The sequence below is a fragment of the Heterocephalus glaber genome, unplaced genomic scaffold (genome assembly GCF_053883595.1).
Source record: "Heterocephalus glaber isolate CG9 unplaced genomic scaffold, H.glaber_assembly_v1.0 deba00001532, whole genome shotgun sequence".
NCBI classification, from domain to species: domain Eukaryota; kingdom Metazoa; phylum Chordata; class Mammalia; order Rodentia; family Bathyergidae; genus Heterocephalus; species Heterocephalus glaber.
Genome location: NW_028258330.1, coordinates 14510561 through 14532725, shown reverse-complemented (window position 1 = coordinate 14532725; position 22165 = coordinate 14510561). Strand labels below are relative to the sequence as shown.

General features: G+C 35.7%; 1 protein-coding gene across 7 annotated transcripts in view; it reads left to right on the top strand.

The window, feature by feature from the left end:
• The window catches only part of Plcb1 (phospholipase C beta 1), a 794669-nt gene that overhangs the window by 532074 nt on the left and 240430 nt on the right, over positions 1 to 22165 (top strand). For all 7 annotated transcript variants that reach the window (XM_004840810.3, XM_004840812.4, XM_004840809.3 and 4 more), the window contains 3 exons: positions 13568 to 13647; positions 15386 to 15439; positions 16477 to 16552. In XM_004840810.3, the coding sequence (XP_004840867.1) occupies positions 13568 to 13647; positions 15386 to 15439; positions 16477 to 16552 (210 nt within the window). The remainder of the gene's footprint in view (positions 1 to 13567; positions 13648 to 15385; positions 15440 to 16476; positions 16553 to 22165) is intronic.

Here is a 22165-nt window from a genome sequence, read left to right as displayed (position 1 = left end):
AAAGCCTGCAGGATTTTCAACAACTGGAAAAGCATCCAAAAATATCCATACTCACCTTTTATTACACTGATGGTGAACATTTAGAGACAAGTGCCCCAACTGCAACCCAAAACTACTGTATTTATCAAAGTGCTAATGCTGCAAGTAAATTTGAATACTGGAGTTTTAGTTTAAAATAAACAATTCATACATTAACATCTTTTGTCTTAAAAGGAAAACAAATGACACCCATTCATCACCACTGTTTTATTAGGAATACTTCCTTTTGACAGCTGTGTGGTTCCTGGAGTTGGCAACTGTAACAAGCAGTGATCATAGTGTAGTTTATGGCCCTGCAGAAAATTATATCCACACTTAAATTTTTATTGTGTAGGTCTTAAACTTTCAGAATCAATTTTTATACTAATATTAAAGTCATAATTATGGATGTTAAGTAAGATAAAGCATTGGAAGTTTAAAAGTAAGTTCAAGCTAACAAGAATTGGAGATAAAAAGATTCTCAGGTAAATGTCCTCTTACAAACAGAAAAGCTAAGTGAGCCTGTCTCTAATTTGTGGATCAAGAAATGGTCTACATTTGTTACATTAGGTTATAGGAGTGATTAGGAAAGAAAGAAGACAGGCAAGAAACTAGTGATAGGCAAGGTAGAGGAGAGAGTGATAATGAGAGATGGGGCAACTGGGAGATGAACTCAAAGATTTGAAGGCTCTTCAATCAGAGCAGGATACCAATAGTCAAATTCTAAAATCCATCAATCAAGGAAAAGGATTACATGGAGTTTAGAAACATGAAAGCAACGCCCCAAAACTTAAGAACAGAAATGTTGACAATTACTGTCAAGAAGCAGAACTAATATACCAAAGTAATCATTGCTTTTCATTGCAAAACCTCTGAACACTTTCTTAAAACATTTTGATAAATAATACATTTTTGGATTTCTACCATTTAATAAGCATTTTTGTGTCTGTCATGGGTCTAAGCATTTAACACGAATTATCTCAATTCTCATTGACAATCCTATGCAGTAGGCAAGTCCTATGATTACCAACTTTTAGAAGATAAACGAATTTGGAACAGGTTAAACAGAAAATCTTCCAAGATGATTTCATCACCAGGAGTAACATTGGCTTTGAGTAAGAGAAAAACAACAAACAACAGCTTTGACAAATTGTAGATTGTTTTTGTTTGGTTTTGCTCCCCTTCCCTCATGTAGTAGAAAGCTGAACAGTAGCTAGGCCCTGGCATTGATTCATTAGGTCACAAATAACAGGATCAAGGCTTCTGTGATTCTCAATCCCTTCTCCATAGACCAAGATGCCTATGCAGCCTTAGCCACTCCATCTATTTGTGCAACAGCTGGAAGAGAAGGTCACCCAACAATGACTTACATGAGATTGGGCTTGTGCATGGCCATGCTAAAACTGAGGGGGTGGAAAGTGCAGTTTGCAGTTGGACATGTTTCTGACCTTGCCATTGTTTTGTATGGTAGCACTGAGCAGTGGGTCCCATAGCTAAAATGTGGTGGAGTGGAATTCTGACATCCAGTAAAGTATAGTTTTAAATAATTTAAAATAATGATAAACAGTATGAGTCAGAAAGAACCATTAAATAAACTGATCCAAATGTTCCAATTTCAAATTAGAAGAGAAGGAAACTTTAAATTTTAAATTAAAAGAAAACAGTGTTCAAGATCCTCTCTTCCATGACCTCCACAGGCAGTGAAATTTGATAAAAGATGAAGCACTTGAGGCCAGGGCAAAGTGGTTCACATAGTATAGGAGGGACTAACAAGATCAAGTTTCCTACCAAGGGCTAAATGCTCCTTCATTTGAAGGAGAAGAATCTACTTAAAAATGAAGTCGGGAAGTATAATTAAGGTAATTTAGAATAAATTGATTTCCAAATGAGAAAATTATATTTTAGTAGAATTCCGTCCTTATAAGTTAATGAGGAACTATCACCAGCTAGTGTGGGTCCTTTAATGAGAATGGAAATTAAAACTAAAGTGACACAATGAATTTATAGGCCAAAGCTTTAATTGGAAACTAAGAGAGAAGATAGGGAAAGAAGTCCAGTTTGAGTAGCTAATGAGACACACTCAGATGAAGAGGGTCAGACTGGCCCACTCACAAAAGCAGGAGGCCACATTTGGTGGGTTAGCTGAGGTGGGCTAGGACCCAGTTGATCATTATTTCATTTCTGGTTTCCCACAGCTCTGGAGGAATCCTCATGGCACAAGGTGCAATTTGGTTCCCATAAGATGATTGTTTCTGGTTGGGGCAGCCTCAGTCATGTGAAGCTCTGATTTCCTAGAACCCCAGCCATTACAGGTTCAGGGAAGTGACTGGGGACTCTTGAGCATCCTTCCAGGGAGGGGGTCTGGAAATGGATGTTGTAAAAGTTGGCAATCAGATGCCTCTGTAAATCCTGCAAATTACTTTATTCTTATCTTGATGTCCTCAATCTTCAAAGGAAATGAGATAGACTAGGAAAATTTATAGCTAATGAAACATTCTGCTGATTTATCTTAAATGATTACTATACCTGTATATAAAGTTTAAAGGTAATAAAGGATACAAAAGGAAGTTCAAGCTTTGCTTTACTTTTTAGTTCCCTGTTGTACTTATCTGTAGGTCCAGGTGAAGAGTCTCCTGGAGTTATGGCAAAATCCACTTTTAAGTCCCTGACTGCTTCAGAAGAAAACATAAAGCATGTCTTTAATGGGTAATGGATTAAAGCCCCAAGAGTTTGTTTGTCCTTTGTTCCTATGGTGATGTCTAACTATGTCAGGGCTACCTGTGAATAATTCTGGAAACATTTTTCAAGGAATGTAGTTTTAATTTTGCCAAACAGATTTTATTTAACAAATAAGCAGCACAATTAGCCTCCCAAGAAACTGTGATTGTTCTCCTTTTTCTGCTTGACATATATCTAAGGAAGCTGAATATTTTTCTTTTCAAGTCTTTTAAAATTTTGATCTCCTTGAATAGAATTATTTTTTTAAAAACTAAACAGTGATATCAATTATAGTGACATGCTTGGTTATATATTTATTGTCTAGAGCACATGACACTGAAGCAGAAACAGAAAAAGGAGTAATTAGCATTGAGGCTGCTAAGATTAGAAGACATAATAGCAAATGTTTTTATAAAAGTGACATGAGACTGTTGGAGGCCACCATTCCAAGAATATGGCAAGTTGACATGAAAGCCATAGTAATGACACTGTGGGGGGGTTCGCATATAAACATTCAATTAAGATTTTCTCAGTTGTACAAATGAGCAGTGACTCAGGAAATTAGCTGGAGGGACTGGAGGAGGTCTCCCCAGCTGATGCTAAAAATATACTTGAGGCTTATAAAGCTAGAGCTGCAAACCTCTCATCGTGAAGATTTCAACCTAACAACCATCTTCCTCTTTTCTTCTCCTCTGCTGAGAATATTGTTCTTTTGGAGGGTGTTTTAGTCCACTTTTTTGTTGCTATAAAGAAATACCTGAGATTGGATAATTTATAAAGAAAAGCAGTTTATTTAGCTTAAAATTTTCTGGAGGCTAGATGTCTACATTTGGACAGTCAGCATTTGGCAAGGGCTTTGTGCTGTGAAATCAAGCAGTGGAAAAGCCAAAGGGAAGAAGGTTTGAAAGAGATAAAACACAGGGGGTGGTCTTGCTTTGTAATAACTCACTCTCACTATAGCTAATTTAGTCTCAGGAGGACAAGAACTTGCTTACTAACACAAGACCTATCCCAGTCCTCCAAGAGAAGCATCAGTAGTTCTTAATGACCTAATCATCTCTTAAAGCTCCCATCTCCCAACACCACCACAATGGCAATTAAAATTCCAACACGTAAAAGTTTTAGAAGAGAGAATTCATATTGAAACCATAGCAAAGTATTTCTCTTAAAGTTCATCCTGATTGATCTCTCTGTATTAAACATTTCCCACTTGCCAGAAGAACAATCCTTAAAAGGACAAAACCTAGTACCTTACAAAAGCAGTACAAAATGAGGGCTCTTATACATGTACATCCGCTGCACTGCACTTTCAGGCACATGAATACTTCTCAAACTCAGGGTATCCTTCAGTACGTTACTGCTTCACTTATCTAGGGAAAGGTAGTTGGGCAAATTCTTCAGACTACAGCTTCAAAATAAATGCCTAAAGCATGCTTGTGTGCCCAACATAGATGCCTTAAACCTGAACACTAAAGCTTCTGTACTTTGTCCATTGGAGAACTCCTGCACCCCCATGTTACACCCAGTGCCCCAAGTTCTTACAACCTATTTCAAGATAGTTCATGTTATAGTAGGAAACATGCAAAGCCAGTTTTGCCAGTCTTTTAGCCAAGAATGGTGATTGAAACTTGGAACCACAGGAAAGATGTGTGGATTGATTTAAAAAGACAAAAAATATAAAGCATAGAATAAGTCCTTATCATTTACATATTCATTCATGCAGTGTACTATACTCAAAGAGTATGAATTTATTGCCTATTTTGTGGAAAGAGTAAGACACAGAACTATGAGACCCCATATACATTGTGGAATGACATACATCCTCTTCTTCCATCCACTTTTCCCCAGAACTCCTATGGAATGGACATATGAAGTGATTTCTACATGCTTCCATCCTTTCTCTCACTGCTTTTCCCCAAGATCTAATGACTTCGTTCTCCTATACCAGTGATGGCGAACCTATTAGAGCTTTTAATGATACAAACAGCCCACTGCGACATGTACACCATAGGTTTGCCACCACTGTCCTAGACGCTGCTGGTGGAAGAACCCATCAGCAGGGAAAAGAATCATGTCATCAGGAAGAGAAATTAGTGTAAAAGCAATGAAGAAAGTCTCCTGGTGTTCAGGTTCCAAATTCTTGATAATCTTATATTATGAATGCATTCTTTTGCTGCAATTTGTCCCATTTTTCCTTCAATTACAGTAAAGAATCCAGTGTCCTTGATAAATTATTCTATCTCCCATTAGTTTGAGTTGTGCTTTTGTCAACTATAGCCTAAGGAGATTTGAAACACACGGTCTGAAGATAATTATATAACTTTCATTGATGTTACAACATTTGAGTGATATGATATACTAGTGTTCCAACAGTGACAATATTGAGTCCTAATATGCTTCCTGTTTGGAGGTTTTCCAGAGGGCTGTTTGTTTGTAATTATGTATGATCAGCAACCATTTCTCTTTGAGTATGAAATGAAAATGACAGAATTTTTGACTGAAAAATGTAAGATTTTCGACTGTAAAAATCTAAGATTTTCATTGCTACCTAATACAGAGAAACTGCTAGAAAATTTTCCAAAGTTCTAAATGTCCCATATAATATCATAAATGCAGTGACTTTTCAGACTATCCTCTCTGATTTTAACAAAGAGCTATGCAGCCCATATACCATTTTGTACCATTAAAAGATTCTTCACTGCACCATTAAGACAAATGCTCAGCAGGATGAATTCTGCTGCATGCCAGTAGAGGAAGCAACTCCAAATGAACCATACTATGCTCCTCCTTTCTCAAACCCCAGGCTGCCACCCACTTCTGAGTAGAGGTAATCAGAATGACACCATTATCAATGACAACAGTAGGAATTTGCCAATAAATGGAATATGAATATGAATATAAAGCATTAAAATTGTTATGACATTTAGGTATCATAAATATTAAAATATTTTGTTTTAAATTATGACATATTCCAGAAATCTTTTAAAATTAATTATATGCAGTGAATAAGACCCTGTCTCAAAATAAAAAATAAAAGTGGGGTAAGGATATAGTTCAGTGAGAAGATCCTGGATTTGATCTCAGTATCACACAAACACACACACAGGCACGAACACACACACACATACAAATATAAATAAGTAGAGCATAGAGAGGATTTTTACAGTAGTAAAAGTACTGTGCATGATACAGTAACCAATGATATACAACTTTTAGATTTGTCCAAATTCAGGGAATATATAAGATCAAAAGGCACCCCCAATTTAAATTATGGATTCTGAGTAATAATGTTTTATCCATATAGCTTTAAGGATTGTAATAAATATACCACTTTGGTAAGGGATATTGATAATAAGGAAAGCTATAAATGTGTGGAAGCAGGAAATCTCTGAACCTTCCACTCATTTTGCTGTAAACCTTAATCTGTTTTTAAAAAGTCTATTAAAAAAATAAGCAAATGTTGTAATTTGGCATTCATTTTCCTTATGACAGTAAATGTATGTGTATATTGTGTAATATGAGAGAGAGAGTGTGTGTTAAATGCCTTTTAGAGTATCTTCATTCCCCCAAAGAACTCTTTGAATTAATATATGTATTTGAAAATAGAGAATACACTGCCCTTTCTGGTGACCCTATTAATGAGAGTCAAGTCATGACCACGGCCAGGATGCTTTTCATGCCATCTTGCCATGGGACCCATGCATAGCCACTGTGTGGTACTTTATATCTACCAACAGGACTGGTACTGAAACTGGCTTGTTGTATGAGTTCAAACCTCAGACAAACACAAACCTTGTCTTTTAAAAACAATGACTGGATAAGTTAATGAAAGCAGAAAATTTGCAGAAAATAACCAATAGAACAGCCTCCAAATACATAAAATGATGTTCAACTGTTTTGGTGAAACAGAATGTCAATTAAGACCACTCCAGTATCCCACATTGTATTCATTAGATTTGCACAAAAAGTGTCTGAATGTCTGATAATAACCAGTCATTTTGAGAATGTGAGAAATACAAGCTCTCATGCACTGGTGGTAGGAATGTGAGTATTCCTACCACTTTAGGGAACAATGCATATATTGTAAGAATTTTCTGGATATTCACCCTAGAGAATCTTAGATGTATCCTAAGGCAACACAAAGTGTGTTTGTGCAACCAACATTTTTAAAGAAAAGTACTCTATCAATAAAAGAGTAGATTCATAAATTATATATGCTTGCAGTGGAATAGTGTATTATTTCAAACAAAGGAACTACGTGCAACAACAGGATTCATTTTAAAGAAATAATGCTGATTATAAATATCCACATAACAAAAATACATATAGTATGATACAAATTAATTTAACATTTTAAACAAATAGAGATCCATACCAGGGGCTAGCAAAATTTTCCTGTAAATGGTCAGATAGAAGTATTTTGGACTTTTGGGATTTCTATTTCAACTAGTCAGCTCTGCCCTTGTAGTGCAGAAGCAGCCATAGACAATACAAATGCTTATTTGCAAAACTTTGAAATGTTTTACGCATATATTCAGAAACAAAATTATAAAGAAAATATGGCAAAATGTTAATATTTGTTAAATTTGACTTGATGGGTGTATTTATTATATTATTTTTATGAATATAAATGTGTAATACTGAAAAAAGAAAGATACAATAAATACATTAAAATATTATGAATCTGTATGATGGAAAACAAACATCTGCTAGTGTGCCATTTCTTCCAGAAGATGTGATCTTTGTCTTTTGTCTGTATACCCCTTTTAGTCAGAATTTTCTCCAATGGGAGAAACTTCTGTTTTCAGAACTGGGAAAAGTTATTGAGCTATTATGTGACTGGTGTTTGGATCATGTTATCATTGAATCATTCTCTTTATACTTTTAAAGCAAGTTTGAATTGAGTTTGTAACCTGCTCCATCAAAGCTCCGAGACTTTAGACTTACATTTTATGGTTGACCTCTTCTCTTTCTCCACTTTATCATTTCTCATTTCTTCTCTACTTGGCTTTCATCACCATACTGTCGAGGTAAGGTGTTCCAGTTTCAGAGGCAAATACAGGTTTGAATCTGAGGTGTGCACATAAGAAGCTATGTAACTTTCTGCCATTTATTGAATATCTGTGCCTCACCTTTTTCATCTATAAAATGGAGCAGTGATAATAGAATTAATCTCATAGGGCAGTTTATAAGGGTTAAATGAGTTACTTATTTGCAAAATTCTTAAACAGTGCCTGACCTGTAGTAAATGCTGAATCGGTGTTGAATATAGAATACAGTTAAGTGTATTTATTTATCTGATTCATCTTATTTAATTTATATATCAACCATACTTAAATTTTCTAAAACAAAATGATGACAAGCACAGTATTATGTATAAAATATAAAGTAGAAAATATATAAGTATAAAACATAACACATAAGTTTGAGATATATAACTACATATAAGGTATAATAAGTGCTTTCAAACTTTGAATCTAAACCTGTGAAATGAGGATGACAACTATCCACCCACTAGAAAAATGTTATGAGAGTCAGTTAAGTTAATGGATACAAAGAATATTGCTTTTGTTTTTTTGTGTTTTGGTACTGGGGGTTGAACTCAGGATCTTGAGCTTGTGAGGCAGGCAGAGTGCCACTGAGCTAAATCCCCGGCCCACAAAGAATATTGTTGAGAATGTAGTAAACATTCAAACAACAGCTGTGAGGGTAACTGACAATTGTGAGACAGTTGTTAGTAGTATTAAGCAAACATGTGAAATCCTTTACCACCAATGTCAGAACTTGAATAGCTTTAGAAATTTAAAAAAAAATGCTTACCTTGTGACATGGCAGGGAAAATCTCTGATGGTGTCAAGATGCTATAGCATCTCAGTACCAACTCCAGTGTCTGTGGATAGAGACCATCGCAGAAGTAATCTCATGGCCATAATGTACAGACATGAGAATTAACTCCAGTGGAATCCCATGAATGTTAATGTTTATGGCCATCTTAGAGTCTCTGTTGTCCCCTTCATCAGGAGAGAGTAATTGTAAAGTGGAAAATGTCCCAAAAGAACATTCAGGGATTAAATAGCAGAGGCTGAATGAAGTTGAATGACTATCAGACCTTTGTTTCTGAAAATAGAAAAACAAATCCTAGAGATTAGATAAAAAATCTGTCCTTTCTAAACAAAGCTCAGCATGGATTATATAAAAACATTGCCATAGTAAGCTTTGTGTACCCTGCTGCCAAGCATATTTCATAATCTCATGATGAGTCCTAGTTGCTTTAAGCTGATCTACCAGTGACTTTTTAGCCATGTTGCTCCCGATACAGCCCCAAGGTCTTTTTGGTTATGCAAACCATGCTACCCAAAATAATTTCTTTATTTGCTTGAAAAGGAGTTAATCAGAGAGTGGAATTATACTTTCCAAGCCTACTCTTCTAACACCTTACCACTAAAAGTCCTGTTCCTGGCCCAGCAGTGTACTCACATTTTATATGTATAAAAAATAAGGATTTCCTGACAAAGTGCACATTCTGGTGTGGAGTCTAACATCATACATTTCTAACAAGCTTTTAGACAATGCTGCAAGTCTACTCTAAAATGCCATTACTCATTCTATGGTCCACATAGATCTCACCTGAGAACTTCCAAGGAGTGCAGAATCTCTATCCCCTCTCTAGACTTCAGTCAGCGTCTGTATTTCAACAAGACCACCAATCATTCCTATGCATGTCAAAATTTGAGAAGCACTGATCTAGAACACATGCAAACTAATTTTCCTAAGGTTTTGCTCATATATCCCCTACTTGCACAAGGTGGGTGGGTACTGTACTGAAATACAGTACAAATTATTATTTTGTAGCAGACACTAGCAGTGCTTTGCTCATATTCCCTCCAATTCCTTTTTCATTTTCATGCATAATATCCAGGTAGGCTTTTGCTCCTAGTAACCATTACCATGTCTCTTCACTGGCTCCTCTCTCTGGATAATGGAACACTTTTTGCCTGTCAGCAAGGACAGTAGGAGAGGCCTGGGCATTTCTATCCCCTTCCAGCTGTCCTTCACTAAAACTAACAGGCATACAGATTTTTATACTCCAGCTCCCCCTTGTTCCTGATCAGAAAATTCAACTCTGAAGTGTGGTGCACATGTGGAAGGGTGAAGCTAATGTATCTTACACTTCTAGCTCCTCCCTTCCCAGTCCTGCTCACTCCTCTATGAGAGTTGTCAGGGAGCACTCTGTTTTATACCAATCCTTCTAAGTCCTTGTTTAAGGGTTAGCTGGGAAAACCAAGATAGAACACTTGTTGTTTTAGCTCAGTGTGAAATAGCCTTAGACCAAAACCCAGCCAAGTGTAGGGGTTGTTTGTGAAGTTCTTTTGGTCACTGTGGAAGTCCCTGGACCTGTTATTGGACCTGGGTCAGATCATACAACAAAAGTCTGCATAGGGGTCAGGGATTTAGCTCAGTGGTTCCAGCACCTGCCTTACAGGCTCAAGTCCCGAGTTCGATCCCTGGTACCAAAAAAAAAAAAAAAAAAAAAAAAAAAAAAAAAGTCTTCATGAAACCATTGGATTCTAGAAACTCTATACTTGAGAATTCAGATGCTCACATTCTGAGAATATGATGCAAATAACCTATGCTTTGCTTTCTAAATGAGCTCACTGTAGCTGTGTGGTGAAGATGATGATGATGATTCTGTCCTTCAGCTGGCTTCATTAAGGGCCCATAGAAAAAAGACCTAAGACTTTATAGAACTGTTGCGGACCAGTGTCAGTAACTCTTCTCCAAAATTCTTGGAACCGGAAGTGTCGATTCTGGGTTTTTTTTCCAATTTTGAAATATTTGCACATAAACAATAAGAAATCTTTGAGATGGGACCCAAGCCTAAACATAAAATTTATTATTTTACATACATACCCTGAAGGTAATTTTATTTAGTATTTTTAGTGCCCCTACATTTTGACTGCAATTTGTCACATGAGACCAGGTGAAATTTCTACTTGTGATGTCACAGAGGTACTCAAAAAGATTAAGATTTTAGAGCATCCTGGAGTTTGGATTTTCAGGATAAGAAAACAACCTGTAATAATATTATTGAAAGATTGAGATAAATTATCTTAGATTATTTTATTTCACATTTCTTTTCATTTTTAAAATATTGCTACCAGAAAATTCTAAATTACATATATGGCTCACATTAGATATATCTGTTGGACCAGATATATTGACAGTTTTAGCTTTCAAACTAAAAGATCAGAATAGGTTCATTCTCCTCAACTATTTGTAATTCCTTCACTGCACCTATTTGCTCTCAGTAAACATACAAAAATGTACATTCACCTCAATTTTTAATCCTTTTATGACACAGTAAGTTACCATGGAGTTGGAATGTCCAAATTTTGACCCTTATCTCCCCAAAATATTATTTCAGAAACATTTTCTTAAGCAAGTTCCAGTAGTTGCTACTCAGTTTAAAATTGTCTAACTTGAGGAAATTAATTTTAAAGTGTAAAAAAAAAATACCCTTTTGCTTTTCTGTGTGTACATCAAGTTTGGTAGTCAGTAATTTTATGTTTTCCTATAGCTACCCTATATTGTCTTTTCTAAATTCTCTAGCAACAATATATAGAGTTCAAAGCCTCAGAATTTCTCACCTGCACTATTGCAGCTACCTGGTTAAGTTTTTACTCTTTAGTTTATCAGCCTCATATTAATCCTTGAAATGGCTTTAAGATAATCTTCTGTATTGACCAGCTTTCCAATTGCTGGACAGAAACCAGACACCAATAACTTACAGGAGGAGAAGTTTAATTCGGCTCATGGTTTCAGGGAACTCAGCCCATGGTTAGCTGGCTCCAAGGCAGAAACATCATGCAGAAGAGCATGGTGGAGTAAAGATGCTTGGTTGGTAGTAGCGGAGAAACAGAGCAGAAAAACAGTACCAGAGAGGAAAGGGAGAGGGACCAGATATATATATCCCTCTAGACAACTAGATAGATGCTAAGTGCCCTTCACATTCTGACTCCAACTTGACTTTTTTTTTTTTTAATTGCTCTTGTCCTCTCTTTTCTACTTTCTGTTGGACTAATTCGTGTTCCTTCTAATTTCTATCATGTTTGGTCACCTCTGGTTATTTTCTCATTCTTTACTGCCAAAAAATTTTCTTCCCTTTCCCATCACCCTAAGACACCTTTTCCTTCAATTTTATCAAAAATATTACCAATTAATGTGACAAAATATTATCAGTGTCTTAAATATGAAAGCAAAAAGCAAACGATCAACTACAAAAACACCTTGCCAAAAGCCCAACAAATCAATAATAAAAATAACAAAACTAAGTAGCAGAGCTGTTGCATTAAAAACATAATTTCGCTGGGGATTTAACTCAGTGGTTCTGCTGCCTGCCTGGCAAGTGCAAGGACCCGAGATCGATCCCCGGTACCAAAACAAACAAACAAACAAAAAACAACAACAAATAAACACTATTTCATAGCAAGTACAGAAAAAGACCACAAGATTGATAAAGAGGGAACAAAAGAACTATTAAACAGTAAAAAGTTTACAAAATGGCAGTAGTAAATCCTCACCTATCCATAACTAAATGTAAATGCGTTAAATTCCCCAATCAATTTTTGTCAAAGAAACAAATTAGCTGAATGTACTTGAAAAAAATGAACAAGAGACTCACTTTAACCATAGGAACACATATAAACTGAGAATAAAAGGATGGGAAAAATCAGTCAAGGCAATTGCTGACCAAAGGGGAGCAGGAGTGGCTATATGTATATCAGGTAAAATAAACTTGAAGTGAAAAACTGTAGAAAGAGAAATAAAGTCATTATACTGTAAAGGGATCAAGTCACCCAAAGAACAGAACAGTTTTCAATTTTTTTCTGGCTCTGGGGATTGAACCCAAGACTTTATGCTTGCCAGGCAGGTGCTGTGCTGGTGAGCTTCATCCCCAGCCCAGTTTTGAATATTTATATACCCAGCATTATAGGTAATAAATATATAGAGCGTTAATGAATTTTAAAAGTAGATAGACTAATACCATAATATTACGAGACTTCAAGATATTACTTATTAGAAGAGAACTGAATCCATGACAGCACTATCTGATTATTAATTAGCTCTCCCGTCATTTTCACCAATAAAAAAAATGTTTTGGACCAGAATGTTTATTATGTGTGTAAAATTATCACTAAGAATGGTTATTCAATAATATTTTTGTAGATATGTACCTTTCCATTTTCTTATCAGCCAAGTGAGACCACTATTTAGTGGTGTGAGGTGTGGATTAAGATGAGAAGAGTTTTTAGGGTTTGGCAAAATTGGAAAAAGAGAGTCATGTACACTGACATTGTGATTGCAACTGGCTTAGAGAATCTCTAGAGCTACAGTTACCATGTAAAGATTCCTGATATAGCCACTTTTTCCTAGGTAGGAGAGGAAGAACAATATATTTGCATTTTTTGAAAATACATTATCATATTTTAAACTTTTCAGTTATTCTTTATCTGTTTATATTTCAAGGAAAATAGTACAAATATTCAGTTATTGCAAGCAGCATAGCAGTTTTCTATCAGGGATTTTAAAAAGCAGAACAACTTTATGTGTAAAGAACATTTCCTTAGGAAAAGAGTAATCACTCAGGGATTTCAGGGATTTGAATTTAATTATGTCATTTTAGGGGGAGAAATGAGAAGATAAAAGGAAAGCTAAAAGGGAGCTTTTGTATCCAGATTGAACTGAGTGTCCATGGAAGCCAAGCTAAAAGCATGTCTTAGGACTGTGCAGTAGTATCTAAGCTAATCTAAGTGTGATTTACATTTTTCAGGAATGGACAAATGAGGTTTTCAGTTTGGCAACAAACCTGTTGGCCCAAAACATGTCCAGGGACACATTTTTGGAAAAAGCGTAAGTTGATCTAATTTTATTGCTAAATGTGTTGCTTCTTGTGAGTCAGTTTCCTTTCCCCTTTGTGAGTCTTTTGTTTGTGCTGCACTGGCTTCTCACATTGATAAACATAAATTTCCCTCAGAGATTTGTTAGAGGACTGATACCTCCACTGTTGGGAATTGGAAGACTTCCAAGAAAGATTGCTCTTTCTTCCAAGCTGCACATCCGTATTACGCTTGGGCTGAGTTCGCTTGAATGTCAGTGCCTCTGACACACAATAAGGAGATACTTCCAAGTCCTTGCAGCTGTGCTCAGAACTAGGAATTATTAATTTCAGAGAGTCCTCTGCTTCTGCATCTGCCTATGTCTTCTCAGTTGTTAATCTGAGGATGGGAATGAACAGTTTATGTTCCTCGTTTCTCTAGAGACACGGCACTAATACATGCTACAGTAACTTCTCTGTCTTCTTAAATCAATAAGATGATGTCCTGATTTCAGCCCTTGTACATAATTACAGCAAGTATTCATAGCAAAAGAGAAAGAGAAAGGATGTAAAAGAAAGAGCAGATAGAAAAATAGAGGGGAATAAAGCAAAACAAATTAGCAAATCACTGTAGAATTGTAGCAGCTTTACTAAAAATTATCTGACCAAGAAAAATAATAATGTATGCCAGATGAGCAGCAAAGAAAGCTGGTAGTGTTCCTCTTGGAAGCTGTGGCCATTCAGGAAGTTGGGAAACCTTTAAATCAAAACCACAGGCAGAAACACTAATAGGTGGTCCTCTGTTTTGCTGAATAGCTTTCTCTCTTCCTTCTTGTTATGCAAGACATACCCATCATTCCACACCTCATATTTCAGCCACATCTCTTTTTTGCTCTTCTATGAATTCCTCTTTTTTAGTCAGCACTCACAGGTTTTTATTTAAATGCTTTTTTGTGGGATTATCTCCCTTGAGTTTGTTACAGATCCTTTCTACCAGCCTCCACTTTCTCCCTTCCTTTCTTCCCATTTCTTTCTATCTTGTCTTTGATCTTATTTAACCTTCATCCACAATTTCTAGAGCATCTGTTCTTCAAGGCAACGATAGTAGAAGGAGAGAGAGATAAATAAGATGCTCCACCTGAAACACAAGATGCTGGCTGACTAATCATTATCTATTGCAAATGTCTACCAGATTGGTGTCTCTCTCTGACAGCTGCTATTATGTGTTTGATGAAAATGTTGTCAATATTTGTTTTGCACGCACATGTAGATATGGGATTGGGCATGCAGGATCCTAGGGGTGCTGTTTCCCATTGGCAATGGTTGAGAGTTCTGTTGCTCTATTGCCCTACCTATAGTGTCCAGAAGCACCTGAACACATACAGTTTTCATATTCCTATAGTGGGATTCCATATAATAATGAGAAATAAGTTTCACAACTATAAGCTAAATACGAATGGATCTCAAACACATAATACTGAATGAAAGAAGCTAGATACACAGAAAAATATGATTCCATCTATGTAAAGTACAAAAATGGGCAAACATGATGTGTGCTGTCTGAAATCAGGATAACAGTTTGGAGAGACAGACTTAGCAAGGGGGTGTGAGGATGTGTGTATGATGCTACTAAGCGGCACCATTCTGTTTCTTGATCTGGATACAGATTCAACAAACTGCACATGACCATGGGCTCTTTTCTCCATATTTCTTTCTTCAATGAAAAGTTCTTAAAAAAATAAATAAACACTTGTTTTTCTGCTTCCCCAACAGCTACACTAAACTTAAGCTGCAAGTCACTCCAGAAGGACGCATTCCTCTTAAAAAGTAAGCTGCATGAGCATTCCCACTATTCATCTTCTCCTTTTCAAAGATGTGAATCAGTGCCCCAGCTCTATTTTGTTCCCACTACCCCAGCCTAAGTGGGAGGGTGGAAATGTGTGGCAACCACACCCTCCTTCATGCTAGTCTCTTATCAGAGCAGCTGGTTTCCTCCTCACATGTCCCCAGGGTCCCCCTTTCCTGTGGCATCATTTTCAAGAAACACCAAAGCAGGAAAGGGCTGGAGGGAGTAGGAGGGAACCTCTTTGCTAAGCCCCAAACCCATCTGAGAGTCAGCCTATTCTAGTTGTGCAAAGGTGATGACCTCTGTACCTCTGTCAAGATGGCTGTAGCCTTAAAGCAGGGATTACAAACTCCAGTGCCAACAGGAGCCAGGCAAGGAATTTAGATGACACAACAGGGCAGGAGGAAGAAAACTACAGAGCAAAACCAATCTAAGGGAGACACAGCTCTCAATTTACCCTGTGGGACAGATGAGGTCCCAACAAGAGATATTCTGTTTTAGTAGACTCCATAAACCCAAATCATTATGTTAAATTGTCCACTTAGTTCCATATTTTAAACCAAATTAGTGGCCAAAGAAAGTACATCTTTAGACCATATTAGCCAAAAGTCTTTAACTTTTGACTTATAAGATACCAATGAGCTTCTGTTAATAAAAACATTAAATTATTAAGATTACAACCTATACCACTGAGGGGAATGAGTAGCAATAAGGGGAGATTAGGAAAGTTGTTTGGCTTAGTGTTTAATATGAGAATTTATTTCATATAATAGTTTTTAATTAGGTCATCACCATTGCTTCAGAATACTGACTTTATATTAGACACTGTAATATTTAAAAGGCATTCATGTAGATCTTTGAAAACACAAATGAAGATATATGGGGGAAAGGGCATCTTTTCATTCTTTAAATATGAGTACTGAATAGGTTGGTTTCAATGGAATTATTTGAGTTAGTATCATCTATAAGTATTGTGATCCATATGCCTTTTGAACATCTCTCATTTTTCGCTTCACAGCATCTATCGATTGTTTTCAGCAGACCGAAAGCGAGTTGAAACTGCATTAGAGGCTTGTAGTCTTCCATCTTCAAGGGTGAGCATGCTGCCTTACAATTATAGCACAGTGAAATAGCTCTTAATAAATAATATTAAAGACACATTGCTTCAACGTTGCCTAGACATGATTTTATAAAATTAACCCATAACTTATGTGTTAATGTTTGCAGTGTATAAGACTATTGTTATATTCCTTCATTCTTATAACCCCAATGACCCTGGCTTTTCATAGATTAAAAAAATCAATAATGAAAGGCTGGGAGTATGGCTCAGGGGTACAGTGGGTACCTATTTGTGAGGCAGCTGGAGTTTAATACCCAACACCTTAAAACAAAGTCGGTAATAATCCAATCAGTTAACATAAAAAATTATTCCCAAAGTCAGCATGACTAAGAAGACAATTTGAAATGTGAACAATAAACCTATCATAAACAATTGTAACTATCATGAATAATAAACTTGTAACATCTCTCGACATATGAACAAATGATAGTATGAAGCCATTATGTTTAGGAAGATGTTTGAAATACTATTTTCATCTTATCCTTTTGAAATTTTGAGTCTTAAGATTTATAAGTTACATAAAAATTACTACAATAATACATATTTATAAATAAATACAGTATAAATGTTCTTGAAGATCACATACTTTGCTCATTGCTGGTAAAGTAAGTGAGAAGATAAGCATGTAGCTACTTTTCAAAAACTTGACACTTACAAAGCACTCCACATATTTTAACTACTTAAAAGAAAGTAATTGCCTTCATTTCAATTCATTTCTACATAGCTGGTTCTGAAACAAATTGCAACCATTGTTTCTGCGAGAACAGAGTCTACCACATAAATCCGTTTTCTCACGCTATATGTAGAGCTCTCCTTTCTGTCCTAAATTATTTTTAGCCTAGTATCTAAGCAACAAGAAAACACTTGCCTAAAGACAACACTGATTCTATAGGAAGAAACTGAGCCTCTCAAAACTCACTAGCAATATTCAAGTTGCCCTCAATGAAATTGTGAAGCCATTTTTACACTTATGCTTGAATTGTGCCAAAGTCTTGAGTGCTGTTTATTAAATATTTCAACCAATTGTTGTTGTGAATGTTGTTCAAAAAAAAGTGAAGCTTATTTATTTATTTTTTTTAAGTAGGAAATTTTGTTGAGGGAGCGACAGATCCTGAGAGAGACAGGAGGCGGCCTGGAAAGTAGGTTCCCAAAAGTGAAGTTTATTAACAACTTTGCTAGTTTTCAGAGAATAAAAGGGTGCCTTTCCACTATCACTTTTCCACAATAGGTAGAAAACTGAAAAAACACTTTTTGCATCACTTTAATATGCAAAATAAAATGCTTGAACTTGTTTGCTGTTAGTGTTCTCCTAGACGCTTTGGAGTAGGAAAGATATGACAATGAAGGTTCTCTCGCTGGCTCAAATATTTCTTGACTTCTTAGTGTGAGCCCATAGGCACAGAAAATGTGGTGATGAACAAACTGAAATCAAGGATTGAGGAACCATAGAGTTTTCTGGGGGACCTAGTCAAAAAATATGTCTACAAATACATTCATAAATTTGGAAAAGTGATATTAAAAGAAAAAAGAATGACATGCTGCCATTAAGAATAAGGGAAGCTCATTCCAGGCAAAGAACACAGTATGTGCAAAGCCCAGAGGTTGGGAAGAACTTCCCTGTGTGAGCAAGTGGGAGGAGATCAATACAGTCAAGCACGAAGAGAAAACTTGAGAGCTGGGTTTGCAAAGAATTATTTTTCTCTGCAACGACTTATGATTATTTGCTTTCCTGAGTAATATCTAGAGAAATACAATGATCAGAAAGTTTAATTTAATATTATACATCTAGCTAAGGGAGAGAAGGAATAGAAAATAAAGCTGAATGGAAAATAAAATCAGTCAATTCTTGGCAAGTTGCAATTTTCTAAACAATTGGATTCTGATAATTCAGTCGAGATACATGAATTGAATCTTAACAATCCACTATGTCTATTATAGGTTCAAACTTTCAGACCAATATCAACTGGAGACACTTTAGAAGGAAAATAAGATTCAAATAACAGGAGTTATGTTTGAATTGAAAAAAAATATTTATCATTAGAAAATTAAATGTAATGACAATTTTCTAAAAACAGAAGGTATTTAAAAAGTATAATCAAACTCCTTTGTCATTTTGAAAGATGACTATTCATAGTACAGTATAATTTACTTGAAAGACTTGTAGAATTAGAATGCTTTTCTAAAAGTATAAGAACCAAATATACTTTCAGAGCCAGGAAATAAATCCTTCTGTGAACTGCCCATGGCACATCAAAACTTTATTTTAAATCCATGTGGTAATTTCATATCTACAGATCAGTGGATATAGAAAACATTCACTAATTAGCAAAAAAAGATTCTGGGTATTAACAAGAAGCATTATAAACATTCCAGAGAAGAAAAGGGTTATACATATGGTAGACAGCTCTTCATAAATGGGAGCCTAATTCATAGCCAGCCATCATTCAAACTGGATTTAATTGTGTTCTGTAAATAGATACATTACCAGAAACCCAGTGGATATCCTGTTGAAATTTTTTAAACATTATCTGTGTGCACATTGTTAGCGATAATTAATGCACTTGAACTTGTATCCTGGCTGACCTGATCCATTGGAATAACACATTCCTTTAGAGGGTACTCCTTTGAAGATTAGTTGCTAGCTTCAACTTATTCGAATTGCTAAAATGTAGTACTTTACCTAAAGAGACAAAGCAATTACTATCCTTCTATGAATAATCCAAACATATGTTTTAGTGAGACCTTTGAAAACCTTTCCATATTCAGAAAATTATCACTCTGCCCACCAGCTTTCTGAGAACTGAAAATAATTTATTTGTACAAAATTCCCTTGATTTAAGGCTTATTAACTTTTAAAAGAGCTCCGGGACATTTCAAATTGTACTGTAGTATTGCTATAAGACCAGCCTGTTGCCTGCATTTTAATGAAGGTGAATAGGAAATAGCCCATGTATTTATCCTTAGCAAAGTTTATTGTTGTAGATGCATATACATGTAATACAAAGGAAAACTCATTATTTTGGATTTAAAGACCACCTTATATTTTACTAAGGGATAGTTTTATGATTTGGATCTAAAATGTTCCCCCAAAGTCATATGTTCATAGGTGGAGCTTTTGGAAGGTGACTTGATCAGAGTTAGTCAGTTGATGAGTTCAGAGCTGATTCTGCCATTTAGAAGTGGGGTTTGGTCAGAAGAGGTGGGTCACTGAGGATTTATGCTATTTTCTTATTCCATGTTCTACTATTCAACAGGCACTGAATATAATGTTGTATTTATTTATATTGTCTCATTAATGTGTCTGCTATTAAAGTAGCAATCCTAATTCATAGCTGGAAATAAACAATGGTTAGATTTTACTAAAGCATATTGTTCAATGACATTATGTTGTCTGGACTCTTATGTAAATGACTCATTTAAATCTGATACTTTACAGGAAAGATAATGCACAAGTCCATACTGCCAATTCCTATCATTCTCATAAATTACGTTCATTGATTTAGTAAATATTCAGTGTGTACCTACTACATGCAACACACTGAAATTAGAACAGTGAACAAGAAACACACAAGTCCTAGCTTAGGTATGTCTGCAGGTTAGCAAGGAAAAAGGAAACAATTGAGTACAGTTAAATGAATGCTGAAATGTAAGACCAGCCACATGTGATCAAAAAACAAAACCCACTTCTTGGTAAGGTAAAGCTTTCCAGAGGAAGAGCCTTTAAACTAAGTAGGGAGAAAAAAAAAAAAAAAGCTTGATAAGAGAAGACAATGGCTGATTTCCTTAGATAAAAACAGTTTATGAGTGTGCTGGGTGAGGTTGAGGAGAGGTAGTATGAGTTCTATTTAGTAGAGAAAATAGGAGGGCCTGGGATTTAGCTCAGTGGTTCTGCTGCCTGCCTTGCAAGCACAAGGTCCTGAGTTTGATCCCCAGTACGAAAAAAGAAAAAAGAAGGAAAGAAAACAGGAGAACACATTTAGGGTTCATAAAATCCAACAAAGTTGAGTTGGCCAGCAGCAGCACCAAGTACTTTTTACAATTTATTATTATCTTTTCTGTGCTGGGGATTGAACCCAGGGCCTCAAGCCTGCAAGACAAATGCTGTACCACTGAGCTACACTCCCAGACCTGTAATTGATTTTATTATGTATCATAGCCAGACACTGGAGTAGACCAGGTCATTTCTGACAATCAACAAAATTATACAGATATGTGTCTAACTCAGAAAGTAGGTGACCAAAGGGATTTCTTTCTTTTTATGAGTCAGTGGAGTTTTGGAAACTTGTTTACAGGTTATACTTTTCCCAATTTTATGAGTAGCAAAATACCAATGAATATTCCATGAGAATTTCCTATTGTCCTTGTATTTGATTCCAATGCTTATGATTGCAAAATCTGTACTCAAGTACTCTATGTCTAATTATATAAAATATCTCTCTGTAAAATGATCCCTGTGATGTTTGGTTTTCTCAAAATTCTATTTTGCAAAATAGTTGTTTTTCCTTCTCTATAAATAGATTTAGTAAAGGAAATATCATTTCCTTCATTCATTCCACAAGTATGGGTCTCTTGCTATGTGCCAAGCAGTGACTAAGCTTCCTTATCTGTTAGCAAGCAGCATACAATTTGTCATAGTAATTCAGATAATTGTTTTCAAAACTTTTGATAAAAGCACTCTTCAATACATAGGAATACGGTAAAAAGAAGGGTTTGTTTTGTTTAAGAGCTTGGAAATAAAAATACAAATAAAAATATAAACACATACCTGAAATATGAAAACTGCATATGTTCTTCCTGTTAACAAAGGTTTGAATACACGCTTCTGGTTTCCATGACAGCCCAACACACAGAACACACAAGCCATAGAAGTGGCCTTGCTTCCCAAATAAATAGCACCATGAGCAATCTGAAAAATAATGGCTGATTCTGTTCTACTTATAAAAATACAATTTATCAGACCATTTAAACCAGAAGGAACAATGTTTGAAAAAAATGACACAAAATTGGAAATTATGCTTTCATTTAGTAATGTCTGTCTCGAAGGTCACTTTAAAAAATTTATTCAGAAACCTGATAAACAGCACAGCAATGGGCAGGTACTTTATGCTATTCACTTGTACATTTAAAAAGGGTTAAAATGGCAAATCTTATGTGATGTGTACTTTAACACAATTTTTAAAAGAGAATATGCAAGACGGAGAAAAAACAAGAAAGCTAAAAATTTCTGCTAAGCAGTCTCTATCTTTCCTAGGTCTAACTTATTTTAGTAAATGTAATTAGGGAATTACCTAAACATCCCTCTGGCAGGAGAATATTCTAAACTGTAAACTGAAATTAAAAAGCAACAGAAGTCTGGGGATTTATCTCAGTGGTTCCACCACCTGACTCTCAAGCGCAAGATCCTGAGTATGATCCCTGGTGCCAAAAAAAAAAAGCAACAGAAAATAGGATTTTGACACCCCAAAGTCAATCCAAATGAACTGTATAATTGGCCTGGAAGTCATGTTCTAAATGATCATCCTGATCTCCAAGAAAAAGGAAAAGAGCAAGGAGAGAGGGAGAAAGGAAGGCAGGGAGGAAGAAAGAA